Source organism: Thunnus thynnus, chromosome 6, assembly GCF_963924715.1.
Source record: "Thunnus thynnus chromosome 6, fThuThy2.1, whole genome shotgun sequence".
NCBI classification, from domain to species: domain Eukaryota; kingdom Metazoa; phylum Chordata; class Actinopteri; order Scombriformes; family Scombridae; genus Thunnus; species Thunnus thynnus.
In genome coordinates, this window is record NC_089522.1 from 8,063,137 (window position 1) to 8,086,096 (window position 22,960).

The following is a 22,960-nucleotide window of genomic DNA, read 5'->3' on the forward strand; positions in this document are numbered from 1 at the left end:
CAGCACTGATATGAGGAAAAAATTAAGTATGCAAGAACATTGTCCCCCCTGGTCCCCTGCAGGGCCCCAGCTGTGCCCCCGAGAGCCTGGCGGCCCTCAACGAAATATCATGGTTAGGGTTAAATGATCACTTGAAACGCAACCATTACAGAACATATTTGAGGTGGACGCTGCCATCTGCTGGAGAGTTTAAGTTCCCTGGAAGTTTCACAGTAGCAAATGTAAGATTGATTTAACATAAGACTATTGATCCCCAGAGGGGATATTTGTATGTTACAGCAGTGCAGGAAACAAGGAAACGGATAAAAAATTGAAATCTTTAAACGTAAACTTAAAACCTGCCTCTTCAGCCTAGCTTCTGATTAAGAATGGTTTATAGACATTATTTATTTTATTCACTTATTTTATTGTATTTATGTTGTAAAATCTTATTCTATTTCTTTTATGTTATTTTACTATTATTATTATTACATTTTTTTATCTGAGTTATTGATTTTGTCTTAGTTTTGTTTTGTCTTTTTTAATATATCTTATCTAGTTTTTTAGTCTAGCTTTTATTTAACTTTATTTCATTATTATTAGTAGTATTAGTATCGTTATAGCTTTTAAATATATTTTTATTGTCTTTCATTGTCATCATTTTTATTTTTGTTTTGTGTATCTATTTTATCTAGTTTTTATTTCACTATTTTACTATTACTGTTGTTACAGCTTTTAAATATATTTTACCACTTTTTTTAAGGTTTGAGGTGCCAACACTGCTTGAGTTCAATGATAAACCGATGAAAGCAGGTTTGGAGACCATTTAGATTTGTGGATGTGGAATTTGCCAAGAATGATCAGCAGCTGAATTACATAAGTGATATATTGCTATCCAAGCCACTGAACACAAAATATAATATCACATCAAATACATCAATCAGTACCCATTTTCCTATTTTATAACGTCTTGCATATCTAACCGCAATAAATTTGAATGGACACAGTGAAAAAAACAAATGAAATATTGGTTCACTATCTGAATTGTGAAAAACACAAGCATAGTCTATTTTTAGCCTAAATCTTTCCAACACTTCTTTTACAGTGTAAATTCTTTGTGAAATCTTGAGGGATACTACGTGAGAGGCACTGCGGCCTCAAATGACATTTCCTCTACGATGGATTACATTCTTGAGTCCACCCTCAAGTTGCAACGTGTGGCCTCAGAGATTATACTGTAGGAGGAGAACGGTCACTGTCAGGGATTCAATGAGAGAAAGAAGGTGCAGTACGCTGCTAAATGTTGTTATTTATAGGGTCCAGGGGTCCTTCAGGGTGTTTGTGGGCACAAACAAAAAGAGGAATAATCTATTTTCATTTATTTAAGTCCATCCATCAGTATCCCAATGACAGGATGTGTGACTATTTTGGTCATGGGTTTCATACACTTTCTGTAACAAAACATCTAAAGGCAAAAATCTTGGCAGATGGGGGTCTAATTTATGTCGGTTTAAGGGTCTTGACTTTTCCAAGTTAGTTAGTTTATACACTAATGGCTGTCTTGTATCATCCCTACTATTAACATTCCTTTACTGTATTTTAACATCTCTCTATTATGTTTTATTATCAGTAGATGTTCCTTTGTTATCTCCAGAATAATGGGTATCTTGTATTATCCCCACTAACATCTCTTTATTTTATTTTGTTTATCTTTATGTCTGATACTACTGAATGACAAATGCCGATGGTTAATGCCGACTTTTATATGTCTGCTTTCGCGCCCACACAGCGAGTTGGAGAAAATATTTTCGTTATTATGTACCCAATGTACACAAAGTGTCATTTCGGGAGCACAATGGAGACTACTCCTCGGCAGCCGTGCGGCGGGGGTCGCTCTTTCCTTTTAGGCTCTCTGGTCGTATTCACGTTGTCAAATATCGCGATAGCCGCTTGCTAATCACTACGTAATGTGCCGTGCTGCTTCTAGCGGCGCTGGTGACAGTGCTGAAAGCTGTTGGGGTGAGTTTTTTATAAATATGCCTATTTTATAGAACCATTTAAACCATTTTTCAGACGTGTCAATAACACATTTTATCTTTATTATCCAGTGGGATTTGAGAATTGAACGGGTTAACCAGCGTTTTAGTCGTACGCAGAGCCTGGGCCTTGGTGCGGGCAGCCGTGTTTCTCCTCACCGTAAATCATAGCGAACGTTAGCCGCTTAGCATTGAGAACGGCAGAATTAAACAGCTATTTATCTCTAAACCCCAAATGTACCCAAAGAGCCAGCACTTGTTTTAAACTGGTGTGTTAAAACATTTAGTGACAGATGCAGTAATTGAGTAGAATTGAGCTCGAGCTTGTGTTGTGGCAGCTTCTTTGTTGTCCCGTCCTCGTGCGGTTAGCTCCGGTAACGTTATTTTTTCCCCGTTATCTGTGTACAAAGAGGACAAACTCAGCTGGTGACAGTTTTATTTAGACCTGGATTATCTGCAGGTGTACACAGCTCGTATGATGAAGTATGTTTTTAAGGTGTGGTCGTTCCGTCGGCGAGTCACTTGCATATCCACGTTTTCCAAACTCGGTTGTTGTCTTAAAAATTAAAATGTAACGTTAATATTCGGCACGACACACTTCAACAAAATAAGAAAGTCATTATTCTTTCATCCCATGGGTGCTGAAATCATCGTTAACAAGTCTTAAAAACTTTCAGCAAACGTGTACATTTTAAAGAATGAACCATGAAACATTAAATGCAGCTGATGGAGCTTTGTGTGCTTGTGTCGCTGTAGAAGAGTAACAATGATTGGGGGTAGTTTCCGTGAACTTTATGATCACTCAAAGCCACGTACCCGCCAGAAACCACAACAACTAAATAACTAAAAGCGCATGGCTAATCTGAGCTAACTTGTGTCGTAATGACATTGTCGCAGTGAATTAATTTTCATTTAACAGTCGGAAACGCCCGCAGGTACTGGCTGTTTACGACCACGGCGTTAGCGAGATGCTAATCTGTGTGGTCCTGTTTGCCCACACAAGGTCATTAAGACAACGAGTTTTGTGCTTTAACTGATGGTCGTTTGTGCTATTGTGACCTACAAACACGTTAAAAACCGAAAAGTAAACCATCTTTGATCGCTGGAGTACACATTTTAAGAGTTTGACGTGTTTTTAGGGATTAGCTGGCTAGCTAGCTAGATGTGACGTTTTCGATAGCGTTGCATGCCGCAACGTGTTGGATCCGGATCAGGCCATGTTAGCAGCTCCAGCTGAGGATGGCGGACTGCTGGGAAGTCACATGGTGACTCCTGTCAGAGTGGTTGTTGTTCGGGCCCAGACGAGGAGTGGCACCGTCGTGATGAAGACCCTTTTCGTGGGTTTATTAGCCATTCTGTCGTAACTGGGGCAGACTGTATAGCTCCTAATGTTTCTTGTTTAATGATTGTCGAGCGAAACTGTAGTTAAATACTCATCAGGAAGTGCGAAAACGACCAATCGGTGCTGGTGTTTTAGTGGGTGGACGGCTTTTTCCCCCCACTTTCTGCGTCACCAAAAGATAAAAAAAAGGGGGAGCAGAAAAGCCTGTGCCCTCCAAGGTTGTTTTTAAAGAAGAGTCGTGTCTGTTCATTGCTCATAACCTTTAACCCACTTAACCAATCCATCTGGATAACTGACTTCTTTGTTTGTAGCACCACTAGGATGTACCGCTTTACTTCCTGCGGGTCTAGTATTTATCCAAGTGTTATAAAATGAAAACAAAACGCAACTGTGTTTGTTGGTTAATCTGGATTTGCCATTTGGATATTAATACCTAGGAGGCCCATTCAAGAAAAGCCCCCTGCCTCTCTCTACTGCAAGGAACTCCATATGATCATTTTTACAACATGATATTTTAACCCGCTATAAGCAGATGTACTAGGAATCATTGCAACACAGTTACAGCAGAATAGATATCATATGTCCCTGGATGGCTCACCCTACTTGTTTTCAAAGCAGTGTATTTTGGTCAACAACACTCTGCTCTGACCTACTGATGGAGATCAGTTTCTGAGTTTCTAACTAAATTAAGCAAAATTTACACACTCAAACTTAATTCATTTTGGTTGCTAGGTAGGCCTCACCTGCATTCTAAACATGTACAGTAAATGTGCAAAACAGTTGTGAGTTGAATGACAAAACAGAGGGCCCTGGTCAGAAATGGTGCCATAAATATCATGGCCTGAACTGAAGGTATGCACAAGGACTTGTTGATCCACAGCTCTTGCCTGCTGCATCTAGTCAGCTGCCTGGTATTGTGGGCTGTATCCAGAGGCATTTGAGGAAACCCTATTTTTATACTTGTGAGTCTGGGGGTAAAGAATCTAGTGTTCTCAGAAAGACTTTAGGTCACTAGTCCTCAGTGTTGTAACTTTTTTTCATGTGACATGGAATGTGAAATTCTTATCAGTTGATGGTGTAATTCAATTTCTCTGCCTCACTGCACAGTCTGTAGGCTTCTTGACTTTTGTGTTAAATCTAAAGGTTTGATCTATGACGTTGTTGTTGATCATCAAAAGATGAAATCAAAGTGATCAATTCTGCTCAGCTAACCAAATCTACTTTTTCTCAACAGTATGAAGTGAAACGGAACTGAATTTTTGTACCATCCGCAACTGCTTCAAGTTCAGATCATAACAAAGAAACTGAAGAGAAACCTCCCAAAACAAGCAAAGTTGCAACACTGAAGACACGTGGAAAAAAAAAAAGGATCACTTCATCCTGAAACGGCCAAAGAAGACACACATCAGCCCAATTGAAACACGCAGAAGAGAAGCAATCCAATGCCCAAGCATTTTATGAGAAGACAATAACTGATCTGAAACCAGAAGTTTGTGCCTACTCAACAGCTTTGACAAAGCACACGTCCCAACGCTGCTCCTAGCCCTCCTCATCCTCACCACACCACCGTCTCACCACCGGGGTGTGGAGTGGGCTGCTGTCTGCTAGTTTTTTTTTTTCCCCCATAGTTCCCCCATCTTTCCCTCCCTCTTCTCCTCCCACTGTTTTCATTGTATTTTTTTTCTAAGCAGTGTTATTGCACCTGCGTTTGCCTTTTTGCGCTAGATTTCTCCCCCTTTTTTGCTTTATGCAACCATCTAGAACTTGTGCCAGAAACCTGTAACAAGTGTGTGTGTGTGTGTTCAACTGTGTGCGTGAAGAGATCTGCAGGAACTGCATAGTCATCGAGATCCTGAGAATCACAAGATTCAAGACGACTAATAAAGGTGGGTATCACTCGTTGTCCCTTCATAACATGAGACCTGTCATGTTAATGTCAACTGTATCTCTTGGAGTTTTTAATTTAGTCACATATGATTTTGTCATATTTTGAATGATTTACTTCCCCCAATATGCTGAATGTTTTTTTCCCTGCAAGGGGTTCAAGAATTTGGATATAACACTATATTATATTGGAATTCCAGTTCAATTCAGCAACTGTAATTGGTTATTTTCACTTTACCCTAATTTCCAGATGTACAAACACAGATTGTGAAACACTAAATTCTGATTCAGTTTGGCCAGCTGCAGATTTTGGGCAGCAATGCAGAGGTTGTTTTCTTTTAATCACTGAACACAAATAACAGTGCATTTGTCCTCCTCGTTTGATTAAAAAAACACCCAACATGTGCTCTACCATTTTTAAAATGGCTTGTATTGAAACATTATCTGGATTTTGTTGCCTCATCAATCAGTGATTATTAATTTGTAGCAGCTGATTTCACTGATTAGCATGCCCTCAAACAGAGCAGGAATATTATTGAAATCAGCTGCTGCAATGCTCTGTCATAAATAAATCTTGTATATTCATTGTTCTTAGCACATGATCTAATGTGGAATGAGTGCAATAATTGATGCCAAGTTTAAGATTGGATTTTGTCATGTCAGTGACCTCTACATTGCCGTTTGCTAAAGATAACTTCTTTTTTTTTAACTTCAAATAAGTCAGCTGGGAATTCCTCAAACTGAACCGCCACCACCTCCAAACAATTAAACTGGTTATTCAATTTAGTTTGAGAAAGATTCGATTGCCTACCCACACCCAGCCCGCACCTTTTTCCTATTCTGTCGTTTTCAAGTCATATTCTCCCTGATTTTTACCTTTTCAACTCCCTCCCTGGGGGATAAAAGCCCACAGCCCTTTTCCTTTGTTTGTGACACTTGACACACTGGCTGACCTATCTGCCTTACCCGTTATGTTTGTTCCTCTCTTCACCCTTGCAGACATCCAGCGGTGTATCATTGGGTGGTTGCATAAATATAGTACTTAACAGTCAAGCAAAAAATTCAAACAAGTAATCAAGTTCAGCAAGTGCTCAAGCAAGTTTGGTCCGAGTTTATGGGAAAATATGGGCAGCCCCTGGAAAGGCTTTGTTGAGTTTACCTTGCCTGCGTCGCCACCCACCGCGTTTGTTAGCGCTGACCTGAGCAGCACCTCCCCTGTCGGACTCAGCCTGTCGCCATATGGCCGATCCGTAAGTTCCACCTTCCCGCCTCTTTTCTACGTGCCCCACCCCCACCCCCATCGAACACCCATCCACCCACCTTGCCCTGCATCTCTCTGCTGTGAATGGCCTAACCTCTTTCATCCCTTTCGGGCTCCCGAGACTAGCCTCTGCTCAGGTATATTGTTGCAGGCTGAGGGGTGTTCTATTGATAAGACTGCAGAAATTTGTCGCTTTTCACAATTCCTGGAAGTGCCTTTTTATCCCCCCTCCCACCCCCCCCCCCCCCCCCCCCCCCCCCCCCCCCCTTTCTTTCCCATCTTAATCCAATGGAATCTTAGTCGGACAATGACACGGGCAAATCATGTTGGGCTACATTAAAACTACTAAACTTAAAACTACGTACCAGTTGGTCACTGTGAAAACTGATGATGAAAATACAGATGTTGAGAGAAATCACTGCACGGGCAACCAAACCAAATGTTTAGACGGGTATGCTGCCTGTGTATTTAGGTCTTTTTAATGTTCTGTGCTAAAAGACATTAAAGGGTAAAGACCAACATATCTGTTCTGTCTTGTGTTAAGAGTAGCTCATTGTGATAGTGCAGTACAGGGCCTAATACAAGAGGCTGCTCTGGGACCCCCCCCTCATAACCCATAACCCATCACCAACTCTCTGTCCACTGTAGATGCACCGCTGTTTGACCTGTCATTCGCATTTTCTGATTCTCTCCATCTTTTTAAGTAGTTTTTATTTTACTCAACGTCGAGTAACATTTGCGAAACTGCATTTAAACCACTTCATCTGAACTGGCTGCACAAAGAAGTTGGTTGATCTTTTTAGATATTAGTCTGCCTTCTCTTCTGAATGCACTAGCATTTTCAATCACTTATTAGTGCTACTGATTGATTGATTGATTGATGCCCTAATGTGAGATTGTCATGGTACCAGACCCATTGTTACTGAGTTGCCTTGAGGTTTTCTGCTTGGTATTTTGGTGTCAGGATTTCCCACAATATTTGAGTATTGATGGTGGTTGTGATGACCTAACATATTAGATAATAGCAATGGTGGAAACTTTGTCCGCAGGAACAATATGGAATATATTGATGTGAAAAGTATGTGTGTGTATATGGTAGGCCTCTGAAACATTGGTTTATGAGTAAACACTGGGTGTCATATGAAATATGGGTAGATAAGCAAAGTCAAGTAGAGGATACAGTATTTTATACCCTATTGCTGGCTTGGTAATAACCACACAACAATTTGTGATATCTGGATAACAGAACAATAAAAAAAAAGAATGAATATGATTATGCTCCTTTTCAAAGCTGTTGCCTCCTCCCAACAGCATATCCAAGTCCTATCCTCAGTGTCAGAAATGGAAAGAGGCTGCTCTGAACCGCCAGTAGCCCGCAACACTGGCTCTGCCCCTTCTACCTCTACTGGTCCCATGCCTATCCCCCGCTCCTCCTCTGTCTCTTGCCATCCCCACCCTGGAAGTAAAAAACACAAGCGGACCCCCTTGTATCAGAGATCAGTAAGAGGGCATGTTTGGCGGTGCCCACACTGACTTAACAGCCCCATGAGCTGCTGTTATGTGATTTTTATTTTTTTTGCTAACAGCATGGTTTGTAGTCGTGTGGAAAACGAGTTTAAGCCAGATATCGTTGCAGATTTCGATAAGTCAGTTTTTATTGGTTTTCCAGTATAAGCACAGGTTGGTTGGTAAAGGGAGGTGAACAGTTTTTGAAGATTTAACATCGCAACCAGAATCGCATGAAATTTCTGCCGTTTCTTTGCTAGTGTTTTGATGATTTGGGACTAAAAGAGTGAATTGTAGTTTTAGTGCATGATACTTGGAAGCCAGCCAGGAAATGTCACAGTGTGGTTTTTTTTGTTTGTTTGTTTTTTTTCCTTTTGTTTGTCCCCTCCCCCCCCAGTGAATGGTATGAATCATCCTGAAATTCTGTCTAGGCATTATCAATGGTGTGCTCCCCGCTGTTGATGGCCAGATAGCCCCAGAAAGCTCTAATCTAGCTTTACTTTTGCCTTTTTCTCCCCACTTCCTCTGAAGTGTGCTGTATCTGCATGTTTGAAGTGTTTTTGTTTTTAAGGTTGGCATCAAACACTGCATTAAACTGTTTTAGTCTATAACATTTTGACCCTTATTGTATTTTAATACTTGCTTCTCCTCTTCCCTAGATGAGTTTTGACCCAGGTATGCTCCATAACAATGGGCACACTGCATACGCCAACGGCACAGGGCCTGGCATTAGAGAGACAGGCGTGGTGGAGAAGCTTCTGACTTCCTATGGCTTCATCCAGTGCTCCGAACGCCAGGCTCGTCTCTTCTTCCACTGCTCCCAGTACAATGGTAACCTGCAGGAGCTTAAAATAGGAGGTGAGAGCCCTTGGACTTGGGAATGAATCAAAAATACTTAACCTGCAGAACTCTTTGTGGAAAAGGAAAAAAACACTTGAGCTTCATTACCAAAACTTAATCTGTCCTTGTATACTTCCAAGTGAGCTAAGTGTTTGGTTTCCTTCTGTTTCTCTGTCCTCAGATGATGTAGAGTTTGAGGTATCCTCTGACAGGCGCACTGGCAAGCCCATAGCAGTGAAGCTGCTTAAGATAAAGCCAGAGGTGCTGCCAGAGGAGCGCATCTCGGGCCAGGTGGGGCCAGACCTGCACGCCTATCCCTTTACTGTGCTGCATGGTTATATTCATCCAGTTAAGGAACACCATTTTATTTTTGGTTCTGTCATTGTCTGTCAACTTAACAATTGTATGGCCCATTGTTTTTTTTGTTTTTGTTTTTTTCCTTTTTTTTGGGCAGGGGATGTAAATCCAGTCACATTGTAAAATTTGACCCCCCCCTCCTCCTAATCCTGTATTGAAACAAAAAAACAAGCAGCTTTTTTTTCATCAAGCTTTACAATGCATTTAAATTCTAAATTGGCTTGTTGTCGCTGGCATGCATGTTTGCTGGAGGTATTGAATGTCTATTGAACAAATATGGTCAAGTGATCAATGTAACTGCTCAGTGGGTGTATTTTATTTATCTGTGAATGCTCACAGCAACTAGTATAGCTCAGTTGGTCAGTCTCCCAAACAAAACAAGTCAGAGTCAGAAAGAGTCAGTGATTCCAAGTGCTGCATCATTAAGTAGAGCTCAGCAGGCATATGCGTGCCATTCAAGACTTTCTGTTTGCCTCATTGGTGATGTACAGTTCATAACATTCAAGTGACGCCGCTTGTCTTGTAATGCGTTCACATAATAAATCTGACTGCAGAGTGCAATCTGACACCGCAAAGCAGCACACTCATACTGATTCATTCACTGAACAACTTGTTCAGGAGACATCAACGTGCTAGAGACTGTTAAGTGGCCTGACTGTGAATACAGGTTTTTCTCTGAAATCATGCAACTCTGACCTGTTCCACCTGCTCCACATCTGTCAAACTTGATATACTTGTTACTGTGACATTCAAAATTCAGCCATTTCATCCATTACATGTCCAGTAGTAGTTTAATTGGGCTACGTAATTACAATGAATATTCAGTCTTAAGATTCTCAAGGCAGCATGTTAATCTCCTCTACCTGCAATTTCCTCCTTTTCTGCAGGTTGTCTCAGCAATCCCAGTGCACTTGGATGGAAAGTCCGCTCCTGGCCAGGTGCCCACCGGAAGTGTTTGCTATGAAAGAAATGGGGTAAGAGACGAATGACAGCGTGCTTGAGCGATGATAAGCCAAAAGTCAATGTAATGGAAATTCCATCCTTCCACTCCTCCCAAATGTACAGACAACACTCATTTGTTCTATGCTTGGCTTGGTTTTGCTAAATGCAGACTTGCATCTGCTTCCACGTTATGACTTATGATAATGTATGTTAATAATATACAACCATATGTTGTCTAAAGCTCAAAGTCTGCATGTGTTCAGTCCAGCTACACCAGGTGACCGCTTCACCCTCTACAGCACATGACTGTCTGTCCTTCATATACATATATTCTTTTATGTTATTGTTAGTCTTCAATATGAAATAGTTTTAGGGTTAATAGGTCTGTCCCACAACCTTCAACAAAGCTTGACAGTGGTGTGACTTTCCACAGGAAGTGTTCTACCTTACCTACACTCCTGATGATGTAGAGGGTAACATCCACCTGGACACCGGTGACAAAGTCAGCTTTTATATGGAGACCAACAAGCAGTGAGTCTTTACACACTTTACTCGCATCACTATTATTTCACTAATTCCCAGGTTGCACTCTACATTTATCTCTCTTGTATTTCAGTACTGGTGCAGTCAGTGCTCGTAATATTCAACTTGTGAAGAAGAAGCAAATGAGGTGCCAGGGGGTAGTGTGTGCTACAAAGGTAAGGGTTTGTAACAAAGCAGCATCATATCCTAACTTAGATCTCAATTCATACCATGATTTCCACCAAACAGATGGATATAATGATGATGGGCACCATTTGCCAATCTTGTTCTTTTGGTCCCACAAAGTAAACTTGTTTGAGACTCGCCTTTGGTCTCCTATTTTGAGCGGTTAGTTGATGTACCTGTTCTGTTGAACCATTTTGTCTTTCAGGAGGCATTTGGATTCATTGAGAGGGCTGACGTGGTGAAGGAGATCTTTTTTCACTACAGCGAGTTCAAGGGTGATCTGGAGGCTCTGCAGGCTGGAGATGATGTCGAGTTCACCATCAAAGACAGAAATGTACGTTTCTTCAAGCATTGCAACTTTGGATGGATCCACTTTTGATCATCTTTGAGTTCTGTAACTCTTAAATTACCCGGCTGAACTCCTCCATAACAGAATTGTTTATCATGTGTTCTTGTGGCCTTAGGGTAAAGAAGTAGCCACAGATGTGAGGCTGCTCCCCCAAGGAACAGTCATCTTTGAGGATATCAGCATTGAGCAGTTTGAAGGCACAGTCGTCAAGGTCATTCCCAAGGTTTCCACCAAAAACCAGGTAAGTAGATTACTAGTCAGGCCAGCTGACTTTGTTGAATCTGTTGCTCAGTAACCAAGAATATGATGTACAACTTTCACAAATCTTTTCTTTCTGCCCCCACAGAACGACCCTCTTCCAGGTCGTATCAGTGCCCGGATCGGTTTCAGTGACAAGGAGCTGCCATTTGGGGAAAAGGACACAAAGTCCAAGGTGACCCTTTTGGAGGGGGACCACATACAGTTCAACATCTCCACCGACCGCAGAGACAAGCTGGAGAGGGCTACCAACATAGACATCCTTCCAGACACATTCAACTTCACTAAGGAGACTCGTGAAATGGTGAGGATTACAGAAGAGTACAGAATCATGATTGACATGGTCAATAATTTTATCTAATGCATCATCGGAGAGATGACTGAATATAGGTATTCACTTAAGTTCAATGATGTGGACATCCACTACAGTCGCAGACTTTAACCTTGTGCCACCTAATCGTATTCTAGGGGGTGATTGCAGCTATACGTGATGGCTTTGGCTTCATTAAATGTGTGGATCGGGATGCCAGGATGTTCTTTCACTTCAGTGAAGTCCTGGAGGAGAGCCAACTGCACATCTCAGATGAAGTGGAGTTCACTGTTGTGCCTGTAAGTCATGTGTGTAAGCTTGTTATAAAACTTATGTATTTTAAGTTATTAAGTGGGCACATTCTAAATGTTATTTATGAACAACAAACTGAAGTAAATGTCTTGTCCTTGCCAGGATATGCTGTCAGCTCAGAGGAACCATGCAGTGCGCATCAAGAAGCTGCCCAAGGGCACTGTGTCCTTCCATACCCAGTCTGAGCAGCGCTTTGCTGGTGTGGTGGAGAAGGAAATTGTGGCAGCGAACGCCAAAAATGCCAGTCCCAACAAGAACAAGGAGAAGGTAACATAGCGCATTATTATAACAAATATTATTGTACATAAATTTACCCCCAGTGCATTCAAAAACAATAGACTCGTAGTCAACCCCCAACCCACCTTATCTACCCCTCCTCCCAGTTTTTGTTTTAGTTCTAATGTTCCTCTTTGCTTTCTTCTCCAATGACCTCTTCCTGTTCATGCTCCTTGTTGGTTAGAAAAAAGACAAGGTAGGACTGAGACCTTCTGCATGAAGCAACATGAATAAAGTCTCACAAATAAATTAAGACGCAACTATTCTAGTTCACGTAAATTCATACCAATAGTTTATATATTACACTAACAAAGTCTAAGAAATAATTACTCGATTCTTAGACCTAACAACTTTTAGATGATCAGTCTAAAAGTCAATAACTAACATATAATGCAGTGTAAGAATACTGTATTTACAATTGTAATGTTGATGAGACTTGTTGTCTAATGGGTGTCTGTTTCTCCTGTTTTTCAAGGGGAAAGTTGTAGAAAAGGTTAGTCTTTGCAGGCCCCTGACCCCACTGATTGCCTTCTTTACCGTTTGTAGTCAACGGCATGGTATTTGATCACCAATTAACTCTCTAAGGAAGATGGACTCGAACTTTGTATCACTGATTCAGTGAGATGTAGGGCTGCACAATTAATGATGAAACAGTAGTCCCGAATACTAGTATGGTTTTGGGAACAGCTTGTTCAGTGTCTCTAACAATATTTTATTGTTCAATAACAATCATTTTTCTTTCGTCCTTCCATCCTAATTTGCCTTTTTTGGCATTTGAGTTCAAGATCTTTGATGTTTTATAATATAAAGTGTCAGCAGTATCATCTGGATTGCTGACAGATTAATCTGTTGTAAGAGAAGTACAAAATCTCTCCATTTTCTGTGATCAAGTGTTGCCATTTTCTGTGGCCAGTTAAGCCTGGTCATCTTAATTTGTACTTTGTTTTAACAGACTTTTGTTGTGAGAAAATGCCTAAAATGATGATGCCAGTAAATTGTGATTGGTTCAAGAAATGATTAATATCTGAGGAAAGAGTAAAATATAAGTATTGCCGAACTGTTCCCAATTGAAACTACAATAGTGGTGGGTAATTATGCAGCCCTGCACTGTAGGGTGTAACTCAGAGCTGTTGCAGTAGACTACTAATGCTAACCAACTAGGCTGCTACAGAATGATGCATTGCACACACTGGTGTCTCGCATACGCTTGTGTAGTCTATCTGCACACCATCTTCTAATATACTACATACTCTTAAATCACTCTGATCTGATTGAATCATTGAAGCCCATGTTAGTGTGAGGCATTGCTAGCTCACACCAGTTTTATTGAAAAATGGGTGTAGCACTGAGGAGACGTTCAGCCCAATCAAGGACTGATTTGTTAGCTGAGAAATTGTCAGCAGGGTTTGTACCTGTCTGCGGCCAGCTGCATTAAGCACTGATGCTCATTAATTGAAGGTAATATGTTTGATTTGTTACACTCTCTGCAGGAATCTGAGGAAGGAGTGATTGCATATGAAGACTGTGGAGTGAAGCTCACTGTGCAATACCATGGCAAGGACCTGGAGGGAGGATGTCACCCACAGGTCGGAGACAAGGTATCTACTGAGTGATACAGCACTCAGTAATTTTGCTTGAGAATTTAATAAAGATGCTACAAAGGGTCAACAATATGTAAACTTTTCATTAAAAAGATCAAACGCTGCTAATATAGCCCATCTGTTCTGTTTGCAGCAGTGATTTAGTTATTGTCTCCCCTATGTGTGACTTGTTAATATATTTGTCCTCTAGGTGGAGTTCTCCATCAATGAAGTGAAGAGAACAGGCCAGCAGAGTGCAGTCTCCATCAGGGTTCTCAACCGAAACGCCTCCAATGCCAAGAGACTGCAAGGATTTGTTGCCACATTGAAGGACAACTTTGGCTTCATTGAGACAGCAAATCATGACCAGGAGATTTTCTTTCACTACAGGTAGGGGTTTAGGTAGTTGCTGATTGACAGCTCCCAAAGATCTGTTCATTTCTATCAAAGTCTGAGTATATCACTGTTTGCTCTTCAGTGAAATGTGTGGAGACTTGGAGAACTTGGAGCTTGGTGACACAGTGGAGTACACTCTTTCTAAGGGAAAAGGAAACAAAGTCAGTGCTGAAAAGGTTACCAAAGTGGCTGCAGGTACAAATAGTTTATTTTCAGCTGTTTCACTGACACGATTCATATTTGTGTTTTTATAGTAGTTGGAATGCCTACAAATAAAAGTGTGAAATCCTCTTTTAGTGAACGGCGTTGGTGAGGATGTTGGTGTAACAGTGATGATGGGGAAAGTCATCCGTCCCTTACGCAGTGTGGACCCGTCCCAGACAGAATACCAAGGGCTTATTGAAATCACAGAGGAAGGTTGGTGTCAAGTTATGATGGGACTTGTAGACCCAATGTTTAAAGCACACTCATTTCCTGGAAAAAAATAAGGTGATATCACCCCTCCTCCCTTCTTGGTTGTTTCAGGTGGAACTAAAGGTCAGAATTATCCCTTTGGAATCATGGGCATGGCAAACAAGGCCGATTGTCTACAGAAAGGAGAACTTGTCAAGTTCCAGGTTTGCACAATAGCTCAGACTGGACAGAAGATGGCCTGTAATGTGGTCCCCCAGCGTAGAGCCATGGTGGAGTGTGTCAAAGACCAGGTAGTGATCAGTTTTGTTTGGTTTTTCTTTTCATTGTAAATCACATGTATCAGTGTTGAAGTTTCATTATTACAGCACAGTTTGTGCTGGAATGAAGCGCCACCAATTTAGAATCCTGAAGTTTTGTTGTTTTGTTTTCCGCAGTTTGGCTTCATCACATACGAAGTAGGTGAGAGCAAGAAGCTTTTCTTCCATGTAAAAGAAGTGCAGGATGGCCTGGAGCTCCAGACCGGGGATGAGGTGGAGTTCTCAGTTGTCCTCAATCAACGCACAGGAAAATGTAGTGCCTGCAATGTACGCAGAGTCAGGTGAGCATCCCAGAAGACACTATGAATGGTGGTGAACCTGGTTTAGATTTTAAACTGGCTTAATTGTAATTTAAGACTAATAATCATCTTCAGTCACTTGAAAGAGTTAAACATACTGTATGTAGCCAATAAGTTTAGTCAAACTTCAATGTTGATTTTTTTTAATTCACATTATGTGCTTAAATTTACAGTGAGGGGCCAAAACCAGTGGTGACTCCGCGTCCTGACCGCCTAGTGAACAGACTGAAGAGCATCACCCTTGATGACGCCAGTGCTCCTCGGCTGGTCATTGTAAGACAGCCCCGTGGTCCTGACAATTCAAAGGTACAAATAAGACTATACCATCACCACTTTTTCTCTACATTTTCACATTTCGTCTGTGCAATAGAAGTAGCTAATTTTACTGTCTGATGAACCATACCTTTGGATACAATTTAGATATTAGTTTGTGGTACCCTATGAGCAGTTCAGTCCAATAAATGTAAGCCAAAACTCAAAATTGTTAGATTGTTAATAATTTATATTGGTACATTTACTGGAAATCTTGAATATTCAGTGAATTAAATACCTTTTACCTTCAAATCACATTAATGCATACATTTTTGTAATGTTGCCATCGCATCTAGTTCTGCTCACTGATGTGCAACATTGGCCACCATGACCTAATACAACCAGAGATATTAAGAATTAACCTTAACTGCACTTTATCAGATGTGACCTACAATAACATCAGTGTTGGCTCCTCAAGCAATTTATTTTATACCTAAAATGCTACAAGAACCAATATTCAGCTTATAGATTTGATGGTCAGCTGTTAACTGACAAATATAAAAGCTACTCTATAAACAGCTTTTGGGGAGAATGTTCAGTTTTATTTAGAATCAGGTTTTAGGTTTTCCTTTCTGAAACTTCACCATTAAATAAAATTATTATTAGTAGCATTAGTATTATTAAAATACTGTTGAACTTGGATTTGCATGATGTGTAAGCCTCAACATTAATTAAGCGTGTCCTCTCTTCTTCAGGGCTTCAATGTGGAGCGCAAGACTCGCCAGCCTGGTGTCATTGACTGAGCAATATAGAGCCCGCCCTGTTTGGTGTTGGTGGGATGCTGTCTCAAAGGGCAACAGCAGGGGACAAGGGAATTTGATTTGTCACATGCTTGTACACACCAACTCATACACAAAACATACGCACACATACAGTAACTGGCATGTGTAATCTTTGTCCTTATCAATACTTGCGAGGGAACTTTGCTCATTCCACAGTTCCCTGCCTTCCCATGTATGATGTACTTGATACTGAGTTCCACACTGCAGTGTACATGGGATATCTGAGTGTGTGCGTGTGTGATGTATCCTAGAAGTGATTATAGTGTGTAATGGAGGTATTTGTTTCTGAGGGCCTTGTCTCTCTAAATCAGAGTGATGATTGTGTGACTGTCTATGTCCCTATCTTTTTATTTTTGCTTTGTCTGGAATTCTGCACCTGTTATTTGTCTAATAGTTTGCCTGGATGAATGAACGTGACTGTTGGCATGTCTTTGAGCATCTGCTCCTTTTTTTTTTTTCGTATATTTTTGCTCCTTTACCCATGGAAACTTTAAAATGGTTTCATTGTCAAGTTTCCACTAGCGTATGCTTTCCGACAAAACACATAAAGCAAAGCAAAGTTCCCTCCATAAGGAGGATCCTATTTCTCATATGTGCGAGCTTAAACTGAGGATTCTTCTCTGCTCCGTTTTTTGAGCAGTTTTAAAATGCTTTACTGAAGAGCTTAAGTGAAAGCATGGTGTGTATGTGTGTGTGATGTATGTGAATGTCAAAGTAGTTAATCTAATGGGATTTACTTTCACCAATCTGGAGCCTTTAGATACCTTTTTGGTATTCACATGCTCCACTTAAGCAATGTCTCCCAGGTGCAGAATTCCTTGTGGCATCTTATATCTGCAGTTCTTTTATACTGTTTTTTTTTTTTTTTTTTTTTTTTTTTCTTGCACATATTTTTGCTTTTTTCCCTTGAAACTCAATCTGCTAATATTGAATTAAGTAAGAATAAGGTGCCTAAAAAAAACTACAAGCAAAATAAAATGGAGAAAAAAAACAACAAAAAAATGTATCCTCTGTTCCCAGCCAACCGCCAAAATATTCAGAACAATCTTAGGGTGGCTTTCTTTTCTAGTAGAAATAATACTGATATGCATCCCAAACCTGTGGGTTGAACTATACTGTATGTAATGTGTGCTTTTTTTCTTAGTGAAAGTTCAAACTTCAGATATAACAAAACAAATTTAACTTAAAAAATGGTGAAAGTATTATAAATTCAGTTTAAAAAAAAAAAAAAAAGCAAGCATTAAGAATCAGGATATCAATTGTTGTGCTCTGGAGACATGGTGGGTGTTATGCCTCTGCACATTACATTACAGACTAAATTAATTTCAACTTTGGAGATCACTGGGTTTCAGTTGAACCACGTACAGAGGTTCTTATGTACTTTTGTTAATGGTCTTGAATGAAACAATTGAATTAAAGTTTTATGAAAATCATGAGCTGTTTTTGTATTTTTTATTTCAGAAGAAGGCTGCAAGTCATTTTTTAAAACTACATAAATCTTTAAAGCATAAAGAAACTTTAAAAACACTTCTATAATGTAGACCAGTGATGCATTTCAAAAACTGTCCACTCAATGACAAGAAATAAGCTAATTTAACAAAAGGACATTTGCTGTCTGCATTACCATCAATATCCCAACGATTGTTAAAAGGTTAAAGGTGCGTACTCGGACTGAGCAGAGATGGTGCTCGACAGAAAAACACTTAACTACTCAGCAGATGAAAGACTATTCTCCAGATAAGAAACTCAGTTAATGCTTTCAGTCCAGCCCCACCCCTCTAAAATGAATACTTACACAAGCTCTGCTGAGGTGTGCAGTTGTACTTGAATTTTTTTCAATTACAGAGAATTTTAAAATACATCATCCAATGTCCATCTTAACGTCCATCCGCTTTCTTTGGGGCCAATTCTCTGCTCGTCCTCACAGACAGCACACAGTCCCAGTCATTTCCATTTAAAATGTTACTGTCCTTATAAGTGTCATTTTCCTCTAATTGAGAGCAGAATCTCTGAAGTTCCCAGGTGAGTGAAACAAAGTGAAATTCCACATTTCCAATTTATATGAAGCAAAGGCAGTAACATCTTCCAGTTGGGGTATGACGTACTGTACAATATGATCCATAATTCACTGAAACCTAAGACTGCATGGGTTGGATACTCGAGGTGCACAAGGAACCCTACCTGCTAATGTAATTTGATATTAAATTTAAAATATGAAATTAAAATTTGTAAATATTTTCATTGTTAGTTGAAAATTGTTGTATTGTAAAAAAAAAAAAAAAAAAGCTTTTCTTGAATTTGAAGAAATGTTTGTTATGGAGACCTCATGGACGCACTTCTGATATGGAACCAGTTTAATCACTGGAGTGATAATCCAAGGGAAGACAGCTAATGTGTACATGAGTCCACCACATACTGTACATACAGTGACCAATAGATACAAACACTCAGTCCAAGTTAAGGAGAATCAGCATCTTGCAACATTGCTCTATTAATTTGACTAAACTTTGGTACTGCCCAGATATATAGTGAGCTCAGAGCGATGTATCACCTTCTTTTTAGACTGTGATTTGGAGCTTTGGGATTCAGACCAGCGTCTCCACCACTCCCTGAGCTCGGTGGGCCCTGTGGGCCGTCGCTCCTTTATCTGACTGGGAGGAACTAGAGCAGAAGGAGGGTTGAAGTCTTCTCTGGGCAGGAACTTCCTGTTAATATTTACATTTCCGTCCGAATCAGATCGTCGCCGATTTCGGTCCTTAGGTGAATCAACTGAAATCTCAGTGACATCATTTGCCCCCATTTTTGAAACCATCTCTGAATCCTCTTGAACAACATTTTGAGTGGCAAAGAAACCAAGTCCTTGCATTTTGCACTTGTAGTCCTCCAGCTTGGTCTTGCACTCCACAGCCTTGGCCCTCATCTCAAGGAACTGACTTTGCAGATCTCTCTCATAACTGTCCTCTGCCTTTAATTCATTCTCCCAAAACTTTATCTGCTCCATCTCATCCTCATTCATTCTCTGCTCGGCTTCCTGCTCAGCTTGTCTGGCCCTCTGTAGTTCCTCAAACTCTAAAATCTGTTTGTCTACTCGTGCTATCTGGTCCTGTAACTCTTGCAAACAACTGAGCTGACATATTATGGTTTCTCTTAAATTATTTTTCTCATCTTCAGCTGTAGCACAGCTTGAACTGGATAGGTTATCAGATTTTACCCCTTGATTTTTCTTGGAATATTTGCTTTCTTTACCTCTGGTCTGACTTCCCATGCAGCAGGATGTTTGATGATCCAAGTCTGACTTCAAACTTTTCTGACCTCTGACTTTGCTTTTACTACCTCGACCTGAGTTATCTTTGTCAACAGTGAGAGAAACATCCAACAAGGTTCGGTTCTTTTTATCAGTCTTCTTACTGCTTTCCTTATCACAGGCAGTACTGTAAACCCTGCCTTTCCCCAGACTCTCCAGCCATTCCCAGGCCTCCTCCATAAGTGTCAAAGACTTTCTTTTAGGCCTTTTCACATCCTCTTGTTGGTGCTCAGGTTCTTGTCTCAAACAGGACAATGGCGGCAAGCTTCGGCGATGCAAACTTAGTGAACCGCTACCCCGCCGCATTCTGGTGCCTGCTTCTTTTCTCCTCAATGGCGGGCAAGGCTGGTGTCTGCCAACTTTTGTTCTGGTCATTTCATCCCAGACTGAAGGTCCGTTGTGGAGCAGTGTGAGCTGGACCTCCCTGGCCTGTTCACCGTACTTCTCAAGAGTCTCCAGGAGGTGTTCATCGGGTGTCATGCACCTCTCAAAGTCTTTAAATTTCTCCCGTAACGTGTAGCGTCCAGGCTGACCTAAAGAGAAGGATGTCAATGTGGTTGTCAGCTTCAACATGTCAGAACATGCAGTAAATCTTATTAGTATGTATTGCCATAAACACAGTATGGGTACATACCCAGGGCTTGAGCCAACGCTATGACCACTTCTTGGCATGTTGTTTCCTCCGTAACTCCACAGACCACACGTGGAACGCCGTCCACAGACACCTTCACTTCCATCATACTCAATCTGTTATTTTAAAAAGACGTTAAAGGTTTAGTAAAACCGAAGCGCATTGTGCAGGAGCACTGCTTGTCTCTGTTAGGGGAAGTAGTTGAGACAGCTAAATGACCCTCATTAACTTTCACTGTAATCTGTCTGCCCATCGTGTCTTGGTCAAGCTTGAGGACACTTTAACACTTTAAATCATTGTTGTAAGATGTCCACAGTTACAAACTGTCTCTGTAATACAGAAATCAACAGAAAACAAGAATATCCATAAGGAAATGTTAAAAGGACCTACCTTTTTGTCCTGTCTGTAGTACAGATGTGTGGACTTGTCTGCTTGGGTAAATGTTCTGGTTGGGAGGAACAGCAGAGCAATTAAGACCAATTGAAATTCCTGAAGGCATCTACCACTGGAGGACAGTTTATGATCCCACCCATCTTGCATAGTTTCCATTCTGCCTGAAAAAACACAGCAAATTTGAATATTGCTTGGGTTATATTATAAGTGTGACACAGGAAAACAAAAGAGATCAAGTACTAAGAATTTTAATTGTTTAGTAATTTAGTTCAGGTGTAAATAATAAAATGAATGATGGCTTAATTCCATTTAGATGCTTCAGTTTAAGGGTCTTAGTATTGTGCATCATGGCTCACTGCCACACTGTCATGGCTCACTGGGACACAAGAATAGAACACAGACATCGTTAATGTTATAAGTAACACCTGCTACCCTGTGAGTCAAATGTACTGTGAAATGTGGTCCACCCATTACAAGGCAGTATCAAGTAGTAGTATCTAGTCAATTTAAGTTCATATGTATTGAAACAAAAACAAAACAAACACATGTATTGTTACTTTAAGGGGTCTACAGTCAAAATTTTTCAGCATTTTTGTGTCAGTCGGGCCTCAGTCACTGTCAGTACTGAGGTTGTATGAAGTAGATAACTATAAACAAGGGTCTGGCTTATCAATCAGCTTTTTAAGATACTTGCAGTTTTTTACTCTCATCAACAGCCAACTTTTTTTGAACAGTGGCCACTGTTGCAGTTATTGGACAATAGTACATTTAAATGTAAATGATAAATTAGTTTGAGTGCATGTTCTGAACTGGATGTGATGTGAATTTTCCCCTCACATTATTTGGGGGAATTCACTGGCATTAGCTGTAGCTATCAACCTACACACCAACTGTGTGTGTGGAGTGTTTCTTTACTGTTTTGTGTGACAGCTCTCTGATTTAAAAACTAACTTCTGTTAGTTATTTTCTATGACACCCCTTTCATTTTTTTCTTCATACTTTAAATGCACTGGACTCACATGGCCTTGGAAAAGCAGATTTTTCACTTTTCACAGTCGCCCCTGGCCTCAATTCGCGCCGCTGACTTAAACTTCACCCCACGTTCACTCTTATTCACACAAATAGAGAGGAGTCATAAAAGTCAGGGAACCAACTAATGTCAGTGTTTGCAAACATAATTAGCCACCCAATATAAGACTATATAGCAGCAAAACATCTGTGTGTATTAAATTAAGAAAGGGTTGTTATTAATTGGTAATGAGTTCAATTTTTCATTCAAGAGAATACATATTCTATTTTGTCTCACTTTATATCAGGTTTTATTTCACCTTCAAGAGAAATTGCACACAATTTTATTTGCTGTAAAAGCCAGAGTCCAGTGTGACAAATAGCAAGTTCTGTGTTTATATGATGTCATAACACGAGATTTTAAAATGTGATGATTTTACTGTTCAATGTGTAGTATAGTTTAAAGGATAAGTTCACAATTTTTCATGTGTGTCTTAAAACATTAGTCAGGTGTCCATATAAACACTGAAAGAAGTTTTCCTTGCTGTAGTCATACCTCCTGTTCATACTGGCTATTAAAAGATCCCCTTCAAATGTACTTTCAATGTAAGTGAAAGTTGATCTGAAGCTTATATGAGTCTTCAGCAGCCTTGAGTTAGTCATGTCAAGTGGATATCTGACACATTTACAGTCTTTTTAGAATCAAATTCCCTCTTTGTGTTTCCTCGAACAGTGTTTCCCTGTTGAGCTGTAGTGGAAGTATAGTAACAAAAAGAGGGCCTTTGGCACTAAAAAGACTGTAACGTTGAAAGACATCTACTTGATTTGACTTATTTGGACGGCTGAAGCTTCATATTAGCTTCAGATAAACTTTTAAATACATTTTTGCATAGAAGGAGGCTTGTGGATTTGTCCACCATCACTTACATTGTAAGTGCATTATGAAGAGATCTTCTAATGGTCAATATGAACAGGAGGAATGATTATGGCAAGAAAAAACAGTTTCAGTGTTCATTTGGGCACCTGACTGTTGTTTTAAAACAGACTTGAAAAATTGCGATCCGATCCTAGATTACTTGTCCTAGAATAACAGCAATTAGAGGTTTTTTGTAGGGTAAAATCTAAACAGTCTCATGAAACTTGTTGTGAAAACTAACAGGTCAT

General features: G+C 40.2%; 2 protein-coding genes across 11 annotated transcripts; one reads left to right on the forward strand and one right to left on the reverse strand.

Annotated features, from left to right (window-relative positions):
* Positions 1–1,880: 1,880 nt before the first annotated feature.
* csde1 (cold shock domain containing E1, RNA-binding) lies at positions 1,881–17,893 on the forward strand. Of its 10 annotated transcripts, none has more exons than XM_067591495.1 (24): positions 1,881–1,998; positions 4,592–5,243; positions 6,241–6,491; positions 7,814–8,002; positions 8,668–8,866; positions 9,030–9,196; positions 10,093–10,179; positions 10,581–10,678; positions 10,764–10,845; positions 11,061–11,189; positions 11,320–11,445; positions 11,551–11,766; positions 11,931–12,071; positions 12,187–12,351; positions 12,545–12,556; positions 12,836–12,853; positions 13,851–13,958; positions 14,152–14,330; positions 14,419–14,531; positions 14,634–14,753; positions 14,862–15,040; positions 15,185–15,348; positions 15,540–15,672; positions 16,374–17,893. In XM_067591495.1, the coding sequence occupies exons 3-24, from the start codon at positions 6,366–6,368 to the stop codon at positions 16,419–16,421; spliced, it is 2,799 nt and encodes a 932-aa protein (XP_067447596.1). In that variant the 5' UTR covers positions 1,881–1,998; positions 4,592–5,243; positions 6,241–6,365; the 3' UTR covers positions 16,422–17,893. The 10 variants fall into 10 exon arrangements, with proteins under 10 accessions (XP_067447596.1, XP_067447598.1, XP_067447601.1 ...); XM_067591497.1 differs by having other exon boundaries at positions 13,851–13,946; XM_067591500.1 differs by having other exon boundaries at positions 9,030–9,139.
* An 894-nt stretch (positions 17,894–18,787) lies between these two features.
* rassf11 (Ras association domain family member 11) lies at positions 18,788–21,133 on the reverse strand. The gene is made up of 3 exons (XM_067591506.1): positions 20,786–21,133; positions 20,399–20,511; positions 18,788–20,297 (listed from the first exon to the last, which is right to left on the reverse strand). The coding sequence occupies exons 2-3, from the start codon at positions 20,502–20,504 to the stop codon at positions 18,961–18,963; spliced, it is 1,443 nt and encodes a 480-aa protein (XP_067447607.1). The 5' UTR covers positions 20,505–20,511; positions 20,786–21,133; the 3' UTR covers positions 18,788–18,960.
* Between the last annotated feature and the right edge of the window lie 1,827 nt (positions 21,134–22,960).

What these genes read in the sequence shown, in the direction of transcription:
- csde1 (XM_067591495.1), top strand. Translation starts at nt 6,366, where the DNA reads ATGGGCAGCCCCTGGAAAGGCTTTGTTGAGTTTACCTTGCCTGCGTCG. An exon ending in TCACCATCAAAGACAGAAAT is followed by an intron (nt 11,190 to 11,319) that starts GTACGTTTCTTC and finishes TTGTGGCCTTAG; the next exon opens with GGTAAAGAAGTAGCCACAGA. An exon ending in CTAAGGAGACTCGTGAAATG is followed by an intron (nt 11,767 to 11,930) that starts GTGAGGATTACA and finishes ATCGTATTCTAG; the next exon opens with GGGGTGATTGCAGCTATACG.
- rassf11 (XM_067591506.1), bottom strand. Translation starts at nt 20,504, where the DNA reads ATGATGGAAGTGAAGGTGTCTGTGGACGGCGTTCCACGTGTGGTCTGT. An exon ending in AGCGTTGGCTCAAGCCCTGG is followed by an intron (nt 20,298 to 20,398) that starts GTATGTACCCAT and finishes CCTTCTCTTTAG; the next exon opens with GTCAGCCTGGACGCTACACG.